The 20902-nt window shown below is 43.3% G+C and overlaps 1 protein-coding gene and 1 pseudogene across 13 annotated transcripts in view; both read left to right on the top strand.

The window, feature by feature from the left end:
- The window catches only part of SASH1 (SAM and SH3 domain containing 1), a 300681-nt gene that overhangs the window by 223572 nt on the left and 56207 nt on the right, over positions 1 to 20902 (top strand). For all 13 annotated transcript variants that reach the window (XM_008539539.2, XM_070602972.1, XM_070602966.1 and 10 more), the window contains 4 exons: positions 5354 to 5394; positions 8557 to 8643; positions 11269 to 11381; positions 18295 to 18396. In XM_008539539.2, the coding sequence (XP_008537761.2) occupies positions 5354 to 5394; positions 8557 to 8643; positions 11269 to 11381; positions 18295 to 18396 (343 nt within the window). The remainder of the gene's footprint in view (positions 1 to 5353; positions 5395 to 8556; positions 8644 to 11268; positions 11382 to 18294; positions 18397 to 20902) is intronic.
- On the top strand, positions 12686 to 14323 carry LOC103563867 (lanosterol 14-alpha demethylase-like; annotated as a pseudogene).

Here is a 20902-nt window from a genome sequence, read left to right as displayed (position 1 = left end):
AGGGCTTCTCTGTCCGTGTCATCTGAAATTCTCCCCAGTTCTTGATCCACATCCCTTCCAGCTTCTCTCCTCCCACATCCCAGCTGCAGAGAGAGACCCTACCTGTCATGGTTACCCTCCATCCTGAGAGGGACCCTACCTGTCATGGTTACGCTCCATCCTGAGAGGGACCCTACCTGTCATGGTTACGCTCCATCCTGAGAGGGACCTTACCTGTCATGGTTACGCTCCATCCTGAGAGGGACCCTACCTGTCATGGTTACGCTCCATCCTGAGAGGGACCCTACCTGTCATGGTTACGCTCCATCCTGAGAGGGACCCTACCTGTCATGGTTACGCTCCATCCTGAGAGGGACCCTACCTGTCATGGTTACGCTCCATCCTGAGAGGGACCCTACCTGTCATGGTTACGCTCCATCCTGAGAGGGACCCTACCTGTCATGGTTACCCTCCATCCTGAGAGGGACCTTACCTGTCATGGTTACCCTCCATCCTGAGAGGGACCCTACCTGTCATGGTTACGCTCCATCCTGAGAGGGACCTTACCTGTCATGGTTACGCTCCATCCTGAGAGGGACCCTACCTGTCATGGTTACGCTCCATCCTGAGAGGGACCCTACCTGTCATGGTTACCCTCCATCCTGAGAGGGACCCTACCTGTCATGGTTACCCTCCATCCTGAGAGGGACCCTACCTGTCATGGTTACCCTCCATCCTGAGAGGGACCCTACCTGTCATGGTTACGCTCCATCCTGAGAGGGACCCTACCTGTCATGGTTACCCTCCATCCTGAGAGGGACCTTACCTGTCATGGTTACCCCTCCATCCTAAGTGCCTCAGAGGAGGCCAGACTCATCATGGGAGCCGAATAAGTGTTTATCAGAGGAAGAAAGAATGAAAATGAAGGGACGAAGCAATTTAACAAAGAATTCGCTAAAGACTGAGATAGGACAAAAGGAGTTAGTTTAAGGTCTGGGGATGCTGTTCATTAAACTGGGGTTTGGATCTAATTTATAAATTCCTTATGAATTTTCTGAAGTGCATTTCACCTTCAGAGAGGGCTAAAGTAGCTTAAGGATCTTGAGGAAAAATGTTTACACCCAAGCCGTTTCAGGGTCTGATAGTTATTGATGAAAAGGTACTTCGTAAGATTGAGTTCAGAGACTTTAAATGCACAATGATGAGTATTAAATGCTTAGATTTTCCGTGTGCAGTGGAACGTTAATTACTGCTTGTTAGTCATGGAAATGCGTGAGGAAGGTCCCCTCCTTTTCACCTTGTTGACAGTGAGGGTGGTGGGCAGAAAAGGGCTGACAACCCGGCATCCAGCTCCGCCGACGTCAGGCCTGCAGCGTCTGCCTCGAAGAAGGATGTGTCACCCAGAGGGCTCATTGGGACTGACTTCTGAGCTGTAGTTTCTTCCACCAGGAGATCAGTAAAAATGACCCCTTCCATCTGCTGCCATCCAAATTTGGAATTTGGTTACTCCTGCTGGATGAATTTTATAATCAGCCTCAAGGAGAAAGAAGATGGCATTTCACGTCCCTGCTCTGCCAGCTCCTGTTTGCAGCGACAGTTCACTGCATCCAAATTAAACTTCATGCGGTGTCATTTTCCCCCTTTGTAAATTGGTGAGTTGGGGAGCCTCGTGCCTATGAAACACTGGCTTGCTATTTTTTGGCCGGTATCTAGATTGAGAACTTGTGAAATTTTAAAAATAAAAGCCCCGTTGGCCACAGCAAGATGAATAAAGAAACTACAGTGCCATCTGCTGGCACCCTAGGGAAATGCAAGCGATGACTGGGAGCGGCACCTCTTATGTAACGAAAACTCAAAAGTGCAAATCTGAGGTTAAATTATTGCACATGTGTGATTATTTGAAGAAAGGAGAAAAGATGATGAAAAAAGTTTGAAGCCAGCATTTTATAGAGGAAATACATTTATATATATATATTTTTTTTTTTTAATAAAGATTTTATTTTTTCCTTTTTCTCCCCAAAGCCCCCCGGTTCATAGTTGTATATTCTTCGTTGTGGGTCCTTCTAGTTGTGGCATGTGGGACGCTGCCTCAGCGTGGTTTGATGAGCAGTGTCATGTCCGCGCCCAGGATTCGAACCAACGAAACACTGGGCCGCCTGCAGCGGAGCGCGTGAACTTAACCACTCGGCCACGGGGCCAGCCCAAATACATTTATATTTTGTGATATCTCTGTTATCGCAAAGAATTTACCTTTTTCTGCAGTGTGGGTCCTGGAGTATTTTTATGGTATTAGACATTCCCATTTGGCAGAATGAATGAAAAATGGGTTGGAAAAATCGAAACGAGTCAGACACACATTGAAAAGACAACAGGGCCGGTGGTCCGGGATGCCTGGGTCTAGCTCCTTGCTGGCCTCTAACTGGCTGTGGAAACTTAGGCCCCTTGTGTGACTTCTGGACACCATAGTTTCCTGTAAAATTGGCATTGGATTAAATGGTGGGTTAAATTCCTAACAACTCGATAAGGTGTATTATTCTAAATCAGCAAAGGACTAAAATAAGTAATGTTTCTTTCGACCGTTTCCCCATGAAAGTATTTCTTTTAGAAAAAGTAAAAGTTCACATACGTAGTTTTGGTTTCTTCCGTAGTTAAGTGGTTGATCCAGAGCTAGGAAGACTTGATATGTTTCATCCTTAGCAGTTAGGTCAAGACTGTCCTCATCCTTAGCGTGAGTTTAAAAATAAACGCGCTTCCTTCGCTGTGAGCGGTCATCTGCAGAAAGCTTGGTGACCGTGCTGGTGGGTCACGGCCAGTAGGAGTAAGGCAGACCCATGCTTATTACCATGGCTGTGAGCTGAAAATGCAGCAGAGGAAAATTTAAAAAGCGAAATTTAAGAATCCAAACCTTAGCTTAGATATTATTTGTGAAGGATTTTCTGCCTTAATCCCCAGCCAGCTAGCCACCTCCCCAGGCTCCTGCCTGCTGCCGTTTTCTCTGCCCGTACTTCTGTGGCCCTGAGCTCCTTGCGTGGGCTGCTGCTCCTCCTCCTCTTCCTCTCCTCCCCCGCCCCCTCCCTTCCCTTTCCTCCTCCTGCTGTTGCTCCTTCTTTGCGTGGACTTCGTTGTTCCTGTTTGTAGCCCGCCCTCAGTCGTGAGTCCCATCTCTTTGTAATTATCCACGTGCTTTACTCATAATAGCATTCGATACATTTTTTTTTTTAAAGATTTTATTTTTCCTTTTTCTCCCAAAGCCCCCAGGGTACATAGTTGTATATTTTTTAGTTGTAGGTCCTTCCAGTTGCGGCATGTGGGACGCCGCCTCAGCATGGCTTGATGAGCGGTGCCATGTCCGCGCCCAGGATTCAAACTAGCGAAACCCTGGGCCGGCGAAGTGGAGCGCATGAACCTAACCACTCCGCCACCGGGCCAGCCCCCTCGATACATTTTTGCTGAATGAATTAGAACTTGAAATGGCTGTTTCATAGAAGCCTTTCAAGGAAGTAGACGTTTCGACATTTTCATTTTTGTGTGGGTAGGAGAGAGCAGAACTGATCCTAGAAGCTACCTCTTGGCTAAATTTGATGATGAAGTGAATTTCCTTACATTTTCTGTGTTCACTGCATGGTAGTGAGGGGCGATAACCAGACTTCAGATCTGCCTCTTGTCCTCAGCAACTGAGACATCTCCCCTGTTTATTGTTCTTAACTCCCCCTCTGTCCCTTCCTTGACACTGGAGGTCTGTCAGATTGTTTGCTGGTCAAAACAGTTGTCTTCTGTGGACGTGAGGTATGAAGGTGCTTGCAGGGCTGGGCCTTCGAGTCTCAGATGGCAGCCAGCAGCCAGCTAGCATCAGTGCAGCTGTAATGGCGGGGGATGGCCTGTCAAAGGTGGCTGTGCATGCGAGAAAGCCCCTTCCCCTTCTCTCTGGTCACCTTAAGCTTTCAAGTTTTAATTTTTTTTCCTTTTTCTCCCCAAAGCCCCCCGGTACGTAGTTGTATATTCTTAGTTGTGGGTCCTTCGAGATGTGGCATGTGGGACACCACCTCAGCATGGCTCGATGAGCGGTGCCATGTCCGCGCCCAGGATTCGAACCGACGAAACACTGGGCCACCTGCAGCAGAGCGCGTGAACTTAACCACTCGGCCACGGGGCTGGTCCCCCACCTTAAGCTTTAGAGGTCCTTTTCACCTGCGAGGTAGGCAGAACGTCACTGTTAAGTGATTCGAAAGTTCTGCTTCTCTTCCTCTGATGTTTTCTGTGTAACTCAGTTCTGGCCTCCCGGCCTATCTTCCCACGTGTTCTCTCACTAAAGAGGGTTTTGGCAGATGCCTCCTCCATCCTTGGCAGATGACCTTGTAGTGAAGGTTCAGGTGTCACCTCCCTGGGGATTTGTGCTTCTCTTCTGCTGTGGGTTCCTTCTTCCTGGTTTTCCTTGTCAGCAAGCCCGTGGACCCTGAACTTGCCCTGTAGGCTCTGGACCCGCCTAATAATGATTATGCTCCACATTCTGCTCTTCCCTTCTGGAGAGAGCCAGTTTTAACTTTCTTGGGTTTCCCTGCCTTCTTACTCTTAAGTTATATCCATATTTTCTGGAGAGGAAATGCTTCATGAACTGGTGCGGGGCCCTGTTCACATTGCAGGTTGTTTGGGTCCTTCTGGATCAGCAGTCACAAATGCAGCCAGAGTAGGGTAGGGTGTGGGCCAAATCTGGTGCCTGGACACGTATGGCTTAACTTGGACATATTTTTGGAAACACTGAATTATTTGCCGTCGCTTACAAATGTAGCACTCTCATAAAAAGATGCAGGTTCCTGTCCTTTCTTTGAACATTGGAAGATCTAGCAGAATGGACGGTGTGCTTGCCAATTGGCAGACACCAGCCGGAGGAGCTACATCCTGGCTGCCCTCTGTTTGGGGGGCATCTCCTGTTCGTTGTGGTCTCCCCTTATTTCTTCAAAGCTGACCACTTTGCTCAATCTGCTGGCCGGAGTGGCATTTGTGGTGCTGGGTCTGTATTTTCATTATTATTTGCCTTCTCTTTCCCACTCACACAAGAAACTTACCAATGGCAGGAACGCAAGGTGTAGTTAATCGTTCACAGAAATGGAAGGTACTTCAGCGATCGCAGTGAAGTCCGTTCCTTTCATTTAATAGAGACCGTGAAGTGAGTCTTTAATAAATGTTGACAAATGGCACGCGAGTGTGTTTCTAGCAAGGCAGCAGATGGCCGGAGAAGGCCGTTCGTAAATATCCTATAAAAATTTACCTGGCTCCGCTAAGTCGTGTCGAGACCGGGTTGTACTAGTTAGGTGGATTTTCAGTTTTCAAATGAAGGCAAAGCTCCCTGGTAATCAGACTCGTTTTTCTTTTCTAGGAATCCTCTTCATAAGTCAAACTCAGAAGACGGCTCTGTCGGTCAGTACCACTTTGCTTGGTTTAACTGTTTGAAATGATTTTCTTTCACTACTTTATAGCACATATAAATGTGTGAAAATACAAAAACCACAAAGCATCCTTCTACTCAGAAATAAACACTAAGATTTTGATGTACAGCTTCCCTCTCTTTTTTTTCTGTATTTGTGTGAAAACATAATTGGGGTCATATTCTGCATATTTTAATTAATTTTTTCCACTTGAATATGTTCCGAGCATTTTCCCATGTGACTGAGTATTCTCTACGGTAGAATTCTTAAGCCTGCGTGATATCCTGCCATATTGGACGTGCCATAATTTAATCAACCAGTCTCTTCTTTGCTGGACATTTGTTTCCTTTTTTTTTTTTTAAGATTGGCACCTGAGCTAACAACTGATGCCAATCTTCGTTTTTTTGGTTTTGGGGGTTTTTTTCCCCCTGCTTTTTCTCCTCAAATTCCCCCAGTATATAGTTGTATATTTTAGTTGTGGGTCCTTCTAGTTGTGGCATGTGGGACGCTGCCTCAGCATGGCCTGACGAGCGTTGCCGTGTCCACACCCAGGATCTGAACCAGCGAAACCCCGGGCCACTGAAGCGGAATGAGTGAACTTAACCACTCGCCATGGAGCCAGCCCTTCGGTTTTTTCTCTATCACAGGGGAATGATGCTACTGTAAAAATCCTGAGCCTATCCCTGATCGTGTCCTTTATATATATAATATAATTGTATATGTAATTTATATTGTGTTATATATAATATATCTTATGTTATTGAGGTCATATTGGCTTATGACATTGTGTAAATTTCAGGTGTACATCACTCTATTTCAGTTTCTGTATAGACTGCATCGTTCTCACCAACAGTCCAGTTTTCACCCGTCACTGTACATATGTGCCTCTTTACCCCTTTTTCCCTCTCCCCTATTCCCTTTCACTCTAGTAACCACTAATTTGTTCTCCTTATCTGTGTGTTTGTCTACCTTTCACACATGAGTGAAATCATACAGTGTTTGTCTTTCTCTGTCTGACATATTCGCTTAGCATAACACCCTCACGGTCCATCCGTGTTGTCGCAAACGGCACAATTTTGTCTTTTTTTAGATGGCTGAGTAGTATTCCACTGTATATATGCACCACATCTTCTGTATCCATCCACCTGTTGATGGGCACTTGGGTTGCTTCCACAACTTGGCTATTATGAATAATGTAGTGAACATAGGGGTGCATGCATCTTTATGCATTCGTGTTTTCATGTTCTTTGGATAAATACCCCGCAGTGGGACAGCTGGATCGTATGGTAGTTCTATTCTTAATTTTTTGAGGAATCTCCATACTGTTTTCCATAGTGGCTGCACCAGTTTGCACTCCCACCAGCAGTATATGAGGGTTCCCTTTTCTCCACAACCTCTCCATTAAGGTGTTAAATATTTTATATTTCCTTGATTATGAAATCCACTCTTGATGGAGCACCATCTTCTCTGCCTGGGTCAGAGGGAACTTGGCAAGGTAATCATGGTTAGGAGCATGAGAGCTCAAATCTGGCATAGATTTGTATTTGAATCGTGATTCTACCAACTTAGTAGTTAGGACCCTGAGCGAGTCACCTGCCTCCCTGAGCCTCGGTTTTCTGATCCACTAAATGGGAACAAGAATACATCATATATTCATTATGAGTACTAAATGAGATATAACATTAGATAGCAAAGTGCCTGGATAGAGTAAGTACTGGATAAATGTTACCATTTATTTTTTAAGTTGCACCTCCATTTCAGAAACATTAAAATGGGAGAGGAAGGGAGTATAGCTTACAGTCAAAGAAATGCTCTCTGTTCCCAGATTGCCCGAGAGAAAGGCTGAATTAGTGGTAATCCTGCTTCTGTTTTAACCTTTCCTGGTGCCCCTTGCCGCAGTGTGTATCCCAGAGGCCACAGGAGCCCTTCCAGATTCTGAGCACACAGGCAGTCAGTCTCAGGCTGGCCGGCTCTGGTTTCATTCTTGTAGCTCTGAGGCTTGTCAGAACTTAAACGAGGGCATCCTGTTTTGACAAATGATGCCCTTTTTGGCTTGGGGCACTGTGGACGGGGTTTTCGCATGTCTGTTTCATGCAGCATCGCCTGGCACCACCGGTCTAGACTGTGGAAACCAAGAGTGCATGACTCTGCCGGGCCCTGTTTCCAGTGGCCGCGGAGCCACCAGACACCAGGTGGTGACGAAGCTGCCGCTTTGGGTGTGCCACGTCTCCACAGAGCAGATACTGCTGTTGCTTTCATTTCATTTTTAGGGAATAAAAGACTATTCTATCCTTTCATCTTACATACTCGCCTCCTTTCCCTTTGCTTTTTAAAAGATATTACGTATTATTGGTGATCAGAACCCTGCCAGATATTAAACATGTCTGGCTATGGCAGGGAATTTGTTTTCAGTTGAAAGTCGCCCCGGACAGTCTGGGAAGGCTGGGAGGCAGGAGGGGGACCCAATTGGGAGATGTCACAGCAGGATAGCAGTCTGCTTTTCTTGTCCTTGTGCCCTGAGTAAGATGTAGGCAGGTCACCAGGTGCCTGAATGCGTGGGAGGTGGAATCTTGCCCCACCCATGCTGTGGCTAAACCCATGGAAATGCCACACCTTCAAGAAACAGTGCGGGTCAACCCCTCAGACCTGTGGACCCAGCTCTGTGGACCTGTGTGCCCAGGACATGCCAACCATTCTGTTCTCTTCATAATTCTGGGATAAGAGAAATAAATCAAGGGTAGACCAACTACAGGAAGAACGACAAAACAAAGCGAACTTTTTCAAATATCCTATTTCTGGTTTCGTTGAAATAATTGTGGCTGAGACCAAAGGGGAGAAAGTATACCACAAGACAAGGCAGAATTAGAAATGCTAGTTAAACAAACATCAAAGTGAATATAAGAATACATGTTTTGTCTGCCTTTTTGATGTTTCTTTATTTCTCATCCTAACCCTACTGCCCCGTTTCTTGCTCCTAGGAAATTTGCATTTCTTTTAAACAGCTTTATAGGCTTTTCCAAGTCTTTCACAAACTGAAAGAGAAAAACTGTCTTCCTGTGAAATCAAAGTATTCCTACAAGCTTTGAATTATAAGGAAGAGGCCACTTTTGTTATTAATGAATTTATTGCTGTGCCTTTTTTTCTTTTTTTAAAGGAAAAGGAGATTGGAAGAAGAAAAATAAGTATTTCTGGCAGAACTTCCGAAAGAACCAGAAAGGAATAATGAGGCAGACTTCAAAAGGTACTGTAACACAGCTGGCGGACAGTAGGTCCTTTTAGCTCTAAAATATGAAGAAGCTTGTGCCGCTCATTTAAATGGAGGCTGCAAGTTAGAATAACTAACTCATTGCATGTGCCCATAAAATGTTCAACTTTTCTGACATTCCTCTCGTTCCTTTAAGACTTCGTCCCAGGGTTTGTTTTTTTTTTAAGTCAAATAAATTGGGAAGAGTTGGCAGGCCTTTCTTTTCGTAGATCTGACAGCAAAGACCAAATCTTTAGATTTCTCAGTCACACCAACCTCAGGCAGACCTTTACTCCCCAAGATCTAAGCTAAAAGGATCTAGAAAGTCATAGCATTTGTTGATTTTGGACCCTTCCCCCTGCCCTGCCCCCTGGAGCCTTTGCGATCTCCTGAACTCCTGGTGCTTTCTGTGGCAGGGACAGTGATGGGGTCGTTGCCCCTGGAGACTGTCTAATGGTCTGACGTCATGGGAATTTGCTCGGCTGCTCTGTGAGGGAGCCCTGCCCTCCCCTCCCTGTGTCTTTTGTTGTTGTTTATATAGTGAGTAAATATGTCATCCCTTTGAGGCTCAGTTATATAATTTATGCTTCCTCGGCATTCAGAGAAGGAATAGAAAAAAGCCACTTCCAGATTCCGGTCTGGCTGAATAAGGTTATCATTAGATGAAAGTTTTTTTGTTGTTTATCAGTCACATGACTTGTTTTCTTTCACAAAATCTTAGTGCCCTTCCCTGTTCAGAATGCCTCCACAGTTATTCGTACACATGGAAAGGAGAAAAGTGGGCATGACAGCAGATATGTCAGTGGCACACCTGGTTTCCTTGGCAACATTCAATGGGGTGATTTTTTTTAAGTTGTTCTGCTTTGAAGGAGTTATTTGCAAACATTCCCAGTTTTTCCTTTTGGTACACACCCAGGATCCCTTGTGATTCAAAGCAAACTTTGGATTCTAACAAAGTCTTATGTAGAAAGAAAGAAAAGGAGAAAGAGAGAGAAAGGGACGGAGGGATGGAGCGAGGAAGCCAACAGTTTACCAGCTCACATGGACTTTTTTAAAAAGCCAGCCCCGCTCATCCCCTGCACCGCTGGAGGTGACGCAGACAGGAAAATGAATGAAAGCAGCAGGCTTTCCCTCACCCGGCACACGCTATTGTTCTTCCCGGACAAGGAGATGCGTGGCGAGGGGAGCTGGAGTGGTATTTCTGGGCTGACTGATTACAGAATGGAAATGAGATAGAGAAACACGGGGGAACATGGATTTCAGGGTAGGCTCTGCCTGCAATGTGCTCCTGCAAGTCTGCAGCCAGACTCTTGTACTTACATCAAGGGCAAATGAAACCACAGCTGAGCGTCTGAGTGACACCAAAGCTAGTAAGGTATGTATGGGAAAGAGGGCAGAAGGAGAAAGTTGAGGGACTAGAATGAGGGCTATTTCCAGCGTGCAAAATACAGCCCACTTTCCCTGACCTAAGGCTTTCACAGCCCACGTGCTGACCACAGGCACGCAGCCTAATGTGGCTCACATGTATTAGAGGTGACGGCAGTCTATTTGGTGTGTAGGAAAACACTTTCGAAGGATCCTAATAAGCGGATTCTCTTTTCCTCTGCAGTTCTGGCTGCCTTCAGTTTTAAGTTGGAACTAGAGCTCCCCTCACGGTTTGGAAACATATTTATGACAGTGGTGCTTTCAGATATATACGTATGTAGGGCCTTCCTGCCAGTGGACTCAAAATACTTTACACCTGTGATCTTAGTTATTTGCGCTTATTCTCTGAGGAACGACAATGGTTGAATAGCTTAGCAGGAATCTGGGGCTGCTCCAGGCTGCAGGTTGTATCCCACAGCTGACTCTGTGACCTTGCCTTTCTCTGTCATGGCAGAGGGACCCTCCCACTCTTCTGCAAAAATATTTTCTTGTTTTGATTTTTTAAAAGATTGGCACCTGAGCTAACATCAGTTGCCAGTCTGCTTTCTTTTTTTAATTTTTTAAAATTTTTTCTTCTTCTCCCCAAAGCCCCCCAGTACATAGTTGTGTGTTCTAGTTGTGAGTGTCTCTGGTTGTGGCATGTGGGACGCCGCCTCAGCATGGCCTGATGAGTGGCATCAGGTCCGCGCCCAGGATCCAAACCGGAGAAACCCTGGGCCGCCAAAGCAGAGCACGCGAACTTAGCCACTCTGTCATAGGGCTGGCCCCTATTTTCTTCTTGTTCATATTTCAAATGGAAGGACACAGAGCCCTCAGCCGAAGGAGCCTTGTTATGCTTGTCTGCTCTAGCTGGGTCATTAAATTAGGTCCCTGCCTGACGTCTAACTCCAAACTCCCTGTCAGGTTTCTTCCAGAACTCCTCCACTAGACCCTGCATCACAAACTGACCATTTTCAGGGATTTGTTTCTATAGCAACATCCACATGTTGTTGGAGCCTGTTTCTCAAGAAGACGGATTCTCTGGCTTCCTAAAAAGCATCCTGTTACCTCTCCTGTTGCTCCATCAGTAATGCACAGTGCTGGACAGTGCCCCTGAATAACATCCTTCTCTTGCCCCAGATGGCAAACTTTCAAGGTGGGCATTCTCTTTTCTCTTTCTTGTTTTCCTTCCTGATGTTCTTTGTCTTCAATCTCTAGGAGAAGATGTGGGTTATGTTGCAAGCGAGATAACCATGAGTGATGAGGAACGGATTCAGCTGATGATGATGGTCAAGGAAAAGATGATCACCATTGAAGAAGCTCTCGCTAGGGTAAGAGTGCAGACGCTTGATTTACGCTTGCGAGGGCGTGACCTCCTTACATTTAAAAATGGTTGGGGGCTGCTATAGACTGGATGTTGTGTCCTGCCCAGATTCATATGTTAAATCCTAATTCCCAATATGATGTTATTTGGAGGTGGGGCTCTGCGGGTTGATTAGGTCCTGGGGGCGGAACCCTCATGAGTAGGATGGATGACCTTTTAAACCAGGCCCCAGAGAGCTCCCTTGCCCCTTCCACCATGTGAGGACACGAGACGAGGAGATGGCCATCTGTGAACCAGGAAGTGGGCCCTCACCAGACACTAACTCTGCCAGCACATTGATTTGGGAATTCCCAGCCTCCAGAACTGCGAGGAATTTCTGTTATTTATAAGCTTCCAGTCTCCGGTATTCTCTTCCAGCAGCGTGAACAGACTAGGGTGGGAACATCAAAGGGTATAGGAATATGTTATTTAAACTAGTATTTTGGTGACATTTGGGTGGTCATCACATCCCCAGACTATCAGAGAAAATATTTATTCCATTCTATTCACTTAATACAAGCATTCCACATTGTGAGGTTAAATTTCCACATTCATTGACTACATGGATGAATGAAGGCAAATATTTTTGAGCTGTGGACCACTTTAATGAGGAAAGAGATGCTCTGAATGCCATTGCAAAAACCTTGTACAAAGATTGATAAAAATGTAATCCATGTTGAGAAATTGTTAAATAAAAACCAAAGAAAAACTGAATATATTACAACTAATAAACGTCAGTTCTATAAGATGCCTTCATAAGGTAAACTCTGAATAATCTAAAGGTTAAACTCTAGATATTTTACCGTAAAATTTTGCTTACTTTAATTTCTAAGCAGATATTAATTACAGTTTATTATATGATATTTTCTGCTGTGAGTTAAATTAGGCTCTAAAGGAAGCCTAATTAACCTTTAGGACCCTGGAGTAGCATTTACGATCGTGTGACAGCAATTATTCGGAGATTTCCTGCTTTGTTGTTGCCTAACAAACTGACTGATTGAGTCTGGATTTTCACTGTGGATGGCTGGTTTGGCACTGTGTAGACAAGTCATCAATTGGGCAGGTTTAGCAATTAATGAAAACTTTCAAGTCACTCAGGAACCATTGAATGAATTATGACTTTACCAGTAAGTAGAATCCTGAAGATGTGAAACCTTGAAACACTGATGTGCATACTTAATTTAGTTACGTATCTCTGACTCTAAAAGTTTAATTTGTCGCTGAGACAATAATGCGGGGAAAAAAAGCCCTTGAGGGGAGGGAGGTGGGCCTGGGTTTAGTAGGAGACCTGAGGATCAGGGCCACCCCCTGACGCCCATCTGCCAGCTTCTCTCACTCTGTCGATTCGGAGGAGTGGAAGTGATCTAGGCCTCCAGCGTCTCAGGTGGACCAAAATGGTGCTGGGGCAGCGATGGAGCAGGTGACAAGTGGCAACCTCTTGTCCAGGCTGCTGATCACCCATGCCTGCCCCTTCACCCTCAGTGTGGTCCTCCTGCTCCACCACACCGTCAGCCACCCAGCCCAGCTACCAGCTGGGGCGAAAAGTCCAGTTGCATTGCTAGAAAATGCATATGAGAAATATGGGCCTGTATTTAGTTTTACCGTGGCAGGCAAGACGTTTACTTACCTTCTGGGGAATGGTGCTGCTGCACTGCTTTCTTAATTGTAAAAATGAAGACCTGAATGCAGAAGACGTCTCCAGTTGTCTGACAACCCCGCTGTTTGGGAAGGGGGCTGCGTGTGGTGTGCCTAATCCGGTTTTCTTGGAGCAGAAGAAAATGTTGAAAAGTAGCTTTCACATAGCCCTCTGTTGGTAGCACATTTCTATAATTGAAAAAGAAACAAAGGAATACTTTCAGAGTTGGGGAGAAAAAGATTTGTTTGAAGGTCTTTCTGAGCCCGTAATTTTGACAGCTAGCCATTGGTTACACGGCCAGGAAGTCAGAAGTCGTCTCCATGAAGTCAGAAGTCGTCTCCATGAGAAGGTGGCGCAGCTCTAGGCAGGTTTGATTTGAGATTTTAGCCAAGCATCCTGTCTGCTGCCAGGTCGGCTGCCTCTCTTTGTCTAGTTTCAGGTGCAAGGACAGCTCATCAAGAGATCAAGAATATTTTCTACAAGGCAGTCTGGAAACAGATAGAACAAAACAATTGATGACCTTCTCCAACCTGGACTAGACTCTGCACACAAGGGTGGGCGTCCTTTCATGATGAGGCAGTAGCGGGGGGCTTTTGGTCTGCTGTCGGCAGGGCAGCAAGCATCCTCAACTGGGACTGCCTGGATGGGCTGCTTTTTGGCCAGAGATAAAACACTTCAAGAAGTATGTTATGTAGAGCAGAAAATAGTCTGCGGGGCAGAATCTGCCTCCTTTAACTTATGGCCTTGATCCCTGTATAAAACAGACCTTAAGACTTAGACATCCTGTAACGAGTAGGATGACAATTGCCGCAGCTCCACAGACCGTGATGGGGGTACCTTTCCCCCAGGACATCCTCTGTGTGTGTCTCCCACTGTCAATCAAAGACTTAAAGACCCCTGGGCAGAGTGTCTAGACCTTAATCCTGACAGGACAACTCAGCATGAGGAGTGAAGTTCGCCTGTGTGCTGTCTGGAGCTGGTTACATCCTCACATTGGGGAAAATTTTGCCTATGTTCAAATGAAGACAATTTGGTCTACTATGCTTTGTTTATGTGAATTTGATCTCACTGATGGATATTTTCCCCCGGTGAAATATAAAGCCATGGTTCACACCCCAGAAAACACGGTTATTGATACAAAGATCAAAATGAAAAAGGCTACAAGGAACTAATGTGTGACACACACTGTAAGCGGCAAAAGCATTTGAAGAAGATGAAGTTTATAGCTCTGTCTGATTTTTGTGTGTGTGTAATTTACAAAGACAGCAGCTCAATTTAGGATTTGTATATTTTAGTGCTTGAATAGTTCCATCAAATCGAATGGCATTTCAAACATTTTCTAATAGTTTGTGATGGATACTTATTCCGTGTGCTTTAAGGAAGCCAAGCTCCTGATAAAAAAATTGTTGACAGGGATCTAGGTAATTGGCATATTCTAAATAACCAACTTCCGGGTGCTGATTTTAAAGCATACAGACCTCTTGGCAAGGCAGTTCAGGGTATTCAAATCTTGGCCTAGTTCTGCAAGGTATGGAAAGCCCATGAGATACTTGGAAACCACAGGATGTTCATTTATCTGGGAAATTATTGTGGTGAGTGAGTGAGAATGGGAGGGTGGGGAATAAACTCACTTTTAAAGCTTTGGATAAAAGAGAACAGTATTGTTTCAGTATGATGATACTCAGCAACGAAGGAACTGTGTTATAGAAAAATACGTCCTTTGTCATTTTAACTGGAAGCGCTGTCTGTAGGAAATTGAGAGAGATCTATGACCATAATTTAGTAATTATATTTCCTAAAAGGTAACATAACTATTAATACTAAAGATTGCTCATGTAACTTGATCTAATTGCTAAATATTACCTATTTATCCATCTGATAAACATGTGTCTGGTTCCACAAGGTCATATCTGTGTGAAAATCCAAGATAAAGTTCTTAAGGGATTTAAAAATAAAAAGTGCTTGATGTGTGTCACTGACTGGACTGGTGTTTTGGCATCATGAACTTTTCTCAATGCCAGCTCTCAGACATCAGGCTCCCTAGGAGCAGAGCCTGAGACGAGGATTCTCATGCACCTGGTTTATTGAAGGAAAGCTTTCAGGAGAAGCCTCGGAGTGAGGGAGGTGAGCATGAGGCAGAGGAGGAAGCTGGACAGAGATGTGATTTCAGGAGAAGTCTAACCTCAGCCCTGACTCCTTAGGGAGTGGGGAACTCTGGAAGGTGAATTTCATTATAGAGTTGGTCCTGCCAGAGAGAAGGAGGCTGAAAACTGATTGGAGAGGAGGGAGCAGCCTTGTAGGCGTCTCTGGAGAGACAGCTCCAGCCAACCGTGGATGGTTCTCCAGAGCAGGGTATAGGTATGAGCCCACAGCTACAGTATCCGGGCAATAGGTAGACAGTTTGTAAGGAGTGTCTGGGCATCTGGTATACCAGAGGACAAGATTATGAACTGGGAACCTATATTTGTTGTTGAATTATTTCCTTGTAACAGCTAATGTGCATCAATCACTGAGATTTGGACAACTAGAGGGGCTGATGGAGAGTCCATAGGATAGCAGCAAATGACTGAGGGTGTTTTTAATAGGTCCCATGGGGTGCAGTTGGTAAGGATTTATCTCAGAGAAGAAGCAGAAAGGAACTTAATCACTGTGCTCAAGCATATGGAGGATTGTTAAGCAGTGCAGCTTCAGGATGTACCGAAGAGAGTTTTGTTTTAATCTCTACTAAGGACAGAATAAAAGGAAACGAATTAAAATTGCAACTGGAGGGCATTTAGATTGGATACAATAGAAATGTTCTTTATGGTAAGCTCTCGTAGAAATGGGAACATTTTCGATCTCTTTCCCTAACAGTCTTTAAGACAGAATAAGCATGAATGTACTAAAGATGGCCATCCCGCTAAGAATCATGTCATAGAGTTCGACTATGAGATGAGGGGAATTAGGCTATAAGGGAGTATTTCCTTCTGAGAGACAGACAGACAGACAGACAGACACACACACACTTTAAAATGTCATTATTTTAAAACTTCTGTAATTAAATTAAAACTATAAATTTGCTTTAAAATGTATGAACTCTCAAATGAAATCTTCAATTGTCTTTCCTTCATGAAATTATATTTAAGTAAAAACTTCTTTGGGGGCCCGACCCCGTGGCCAAGTGGTTAAGTTCTCGGGCTCTGCTTCAGTGGCCCAGGGTTTCACCAGTTCGGATCCTGGGTGCAGACATGGCACTGTTCATCAGGCCATGCTGAGGCAGCATCCCACATGTCACAGCTGGAAGGACCCACAACTAAAAATATCCAACTATGTACTGGGGGGCTTTGGGGAGAAAAAGGAAAAATAAAATCTTTAAAAAAAAAAACTTCTTTGGGAGCAGAGTGGAGTATAAAAAATATAATTATGTAAATAATGACCAGGGTTTTTCCCTTTAAAAAAATTTTAGAGATCCTGCTTTATGACAAGATCTCTAAAACACACAGCGTTTTGGAATTAGGATAACTAAAAAAGTAGTGGAAATTTGAATAGGGCACAGATTTGAATCTATATCAGAAGAAGCACATGTACTCTTAGGCCCCAAAATAAATGATGGAAATGGACAGATAGCAGAAGAAATATATTAATTCTGTTTATGGCTGACTAGTAAGGAATTTGTCTTCTTTTGTTTTCATTACAGATAAAGCTTGTTTAGTGGCTCTTAGGAGTTGCAGCCAAGGTTGGGTATAAAAGCAGAGCATTGACCTAAGAAAACAGATGATAACCCTGTTTTGCAGCTGGCAGCTGTTGCCATCATACAGGGAGAATGTAGCATTTCAGAAACCAGGATATCTGTAGGGAAAAAGCATTCTAATACATAAATTAAATGTACTATAAAGAGATTACAACAATACTCATGCCCCTAATGTCCTAGAAAGATCAAAATGATATTAGTGCCCCTAACAGCAAAAGTTCCAATACCTGGAGTTTTTGTGAACTTGGAGTTCTCATTTATTTGAAGCCACAAGGGTGACAGTAATAACCCTTTCATAATAATTCTATGGCATAGGTGTGGTGTGTTAAGAGCTTTGCTGCATTAGCTTGCTTGATTCTGGAAGCAGTCCTGTGAGGTAGATTTATTGTCATTCCCATTTTCCAGGTGGAGGAACCAAGGCACAGAGGGGTTACACAATTTGCCCAAGGGCTCCCAGCCGGTATTTGGTTCTGCAGCCAAGCTCTTACTGGTTAACCAATACTATCTACCTCCCCTGGTCCATCTCCTGTTGCATGTGTGCACAGAAAAGAATTTAATAGTAGAAATAACGCTTAGGAAAGTTGCTTTTTCCTACAGGGATGTTGTCAGGGTCGTGGCTTTGGCACATCCACATAGCTCTGGTGGCTGAGGACAGACCTGACACCGTCTCCTGTACTGTCAGCTCCGATCATTTCATTTTTTTAGTGGCTTGATTCATGGAACAAGATTTGATCAATGTCTTAAATTCATATCTAAAAACTGCTTTATGATAGAATTTTACTACAATCTAATTGTATTATGTAGCAGAGTTAAGTTTCTGTATGTTTCATGAAAACACACCTGGAGTTTTTCCCATTTGCCATTTCAAAAGATCCTTCCTCTAATTCTGCCAGGTTAAATTTGCTAATTTTCTGTAATATTTCACTTATATTTCTACGTTTTTCAAAAAGTAGAAACCTCGTTTCTAAACCCGAACTTTAAATGTCTCTGAACATATTCTAGATATTCTGTTATTTTCCTCTCATCCACAGGCATCCCAGTAAATCCCATAAGATTTGTTAGGTGATGACATTGAACTGGTAACTTCAAGCGGTCTAGAACAAGAAAAGCAGGCAATTTTTAAAAATCAGTTTCAGGCTTCCACCTCTGTTTTGCTAAAATGTCCGTGTTCTGCCACATTGTGTCTTCTGCAAAGGGAGTGTATCGCGAGGTAATTCAGAGGCCACCTACAGACAGTTTGTGTTTTCAAACTAATAATTGAACTGACAAAGATGAGTTTTGACGCTGGAGGATGTGACAGTGGGAAAATCAAAGTTCTTTTTGGAACAGATGACAGAGTCCATCGAGTCTTGGTTTGAGTTAGAGGAAAACCCGTAGGGTAAGGCACGTGCCTCCCTTTCGGTTTTGGGACCGTTGTCTTTGCCTGGCACTGAGTCACTAACACTAGCATGAAGAAGGTGCCCAGCGTGCTCTCTGCTGCTCAGTGGCCGCCATTCCCATTTCCTCTTGTTGCAGCTCAAGGAGTACGAGGCCCAGCACCGCCAGTCAGCTGCCTTGGACCCTGCAGACTGGCCAGACGGCTCTTACCCCGCATTCGATGGCTCATCAAACTGCAACGTAAGTTTGCCCTCTCTGAGCGCCTTGACCACCTCTACTCAAACGGAAAAGCCTGCACAATTTCAGCTTTGTGATTTCTTTTCGCATCTCCCAACTCCCACATGGATCTGACAAGAAGTGTCTTTTCTTACGTGTTACTCAGTTTTCTTTACCCGATAGACTCATTTACAGCGAGAATGGTGCTATTCATGCTTTTTTTTTTTATTGTAGTAAAGTTAATTTAAAATTTATCATTATAAGCATTCACATTATAAGTAGTTTCACATTGCTGTGCAACCATCACTACAACCCACTTTCAGAACTTTTTCATTGTCCAAAACAGAAATACCATAACCATTAAACAGTAACTCCCCATTCTCAAAGGGGATATAACTTCCCCTGGCCCCTGGCCACCATCATTCTACTTTCTGTCTCTATAAATTTGACTGTTCTAGGTACCTCATATAAGTGGAATCATAGAATATTTGTCCTTCTGTATCTGGTTTATTTCACTTAGCACAATGTTTTCAAGGTTCATCCATGTTGCAGTATACACTAGAACATCTTTCCTTTTTGTGGCTGAATAATATTCCACCATATGTATATACCACATTTTGTTTATCCGTTCATCAGTTGACAGACACTTGGGTGTTTTACCTTTTGGCTATTGTAAACGATGCTGCTGTGAACTTTGGTATACAAATATCTGTTTGAGTCACTGATGTCAATTCTTTTGGGTATCTACCTATGAGTAGAATTTCTGGATCATATGGTAATTCTATGTGTAACTTTTTGAGGAGCCACCATACTGTTTTCCATAGGGGCTGTACCATTTTATATTTCTGACAGCAGTGGATGAAGGTTCCAATTTCTCTACTTCTTCACCAACACTTATTTTCCTTTCTTTTGAAAGTAGTCATCCTAATGGGTATGAAATGGCATCTCATTTTGGTTTTGATTTGCATTTCCCTAATGCCTGAAATGTTGAGTGTCTTTTTATGTGCTTATTGGCCATTTGTATATCTTTGAGAAATGTCTTTTCAAGTTCTTTGCCCATTCTTGAATTGGATTGTTTTGTGTTTGACAGTTGAGTTGTAGGAGTTCTTTATATATTCTGGATATTAACCCCTTGTCAGATACATAATTTGTAAATGTTTTCTTCCGTTCTGTGGGTTGCCTTTTCACTCTCTTGGTAGACCCCTGCACAAAAGTTTTTGATTTTTAAGTCTGATTTATATTTTCTTTGGTTGTCTATGTTTTGGTATCATTTCCAAGAAATCATTGCCAAATCCAGTGTCATGAAGATTTTCTCCTATGTTTTCTTTTAAGAGGTTCATACTCTTATCTCTTAAGTTTGTCTTTGACCCATTTTAAGTTAATGTTTGCATATTATATGAGTCCATACATATATGTATGAGTCCAGTTTCATTCTTTTGCAGGTATATACTCAGTTTTCCCAGAACCATTTGTTGGAAAGACTGTCCTTTCTTTATTGAATGGTCTTGGGAACCTTTTTGAAAATTAATTGACAGTGTATGTGAGGGTTTATTTCTGGGCTCTCTCTTTTATTTCATTGGTTTATATATGTGTGTCCTTTTGCTAGTGTCATGCTGTTTTGATTAATGTAGCTTTGTAGTAAGTTTTGAACTTGGGAAGTGTGAGCCCTCCAACTTGATTTTTCTTTTTCAGATTGTTTCACTATTCAGGTCACTTGAGATTCCATGTGAATTTGGGGATGGGTTTTTCTGTTTCTGCAAAAAATGCCATGGGATTTTGATAGGGATTTCATTGGATCTGTAGATCGGTTTGGGTAGTATTGTCATCTTAACAAGATGAAGTCTTCTAATCCATGAACACAGGGTATCTTTCCTTTTATTTATATCATCTTTAATTTCTTTGAGCAGTGTTTTGTAGTTCTTACTGTACAAGTCTTGCCTCCTTGGTTAAGTTTATTCCTAAGTATTTTATTCTTTTTCATGCTATTATAAATGAAATTGTTTTCTTAATTTTCTTTTCAGATTTTTCATTGCTACTGTATAAAAATGGAACTGATTTTTGAGTGTAGATTTTGTATCCTGCACCTTTGCTGAATTTATTATCTCTAACAGTTTTGATGTGTGTGTGTGTGTGGAATATTTAGGGTTTTCTTTATATAAGATCATGTCATCTGTGAACAGAAATAATTTTACTTTTTTCCAATTTGGATGCCTTTTGTTATTCATGCTGTTTCAATGTGACCCAAACAGTGCTTATTAAACTAGGAGTTCCTCAGGGATTGTAGGAATTAAAATTCCAGTGTTTCAAACAGACATTTCATGGTGCCGTCATCAACCTGCATGGAGCGAGAATGGAGGAAGTCATCCTTTCTCATCTATTATATAGTTATTTTGTTTGGTCATCTCCTCCTTAAAATCTGGGAACGACTCTACCTCCATGTCTGCAGTCTTTTGTCCCCCCCGTCCATGCTCCCCACAACCAGTCGTGTTTCTAAAACATACTTCTTTTCTTGCAATCAACATGTTTCAAA

This window comes from Equus przewalskii, chromosome 32 (genome assembly GCF_037783145.1).
Source record: "Equus przewalskii isolate Varuska chromosome 32, EquPr2, whole genome shotgun sequence".
Taxonomy (NCBI): Eukaryota; Metazoa; Chordata; class Mammalia; order Perissodactyla; family Equidae; genus Equus; species Equus przewalskii.
The sequence above is the reverse complement of the archived record's forward strand: the minus strand, read 5'-3'. Positions and strand labels throughout refer to the sequence as shown.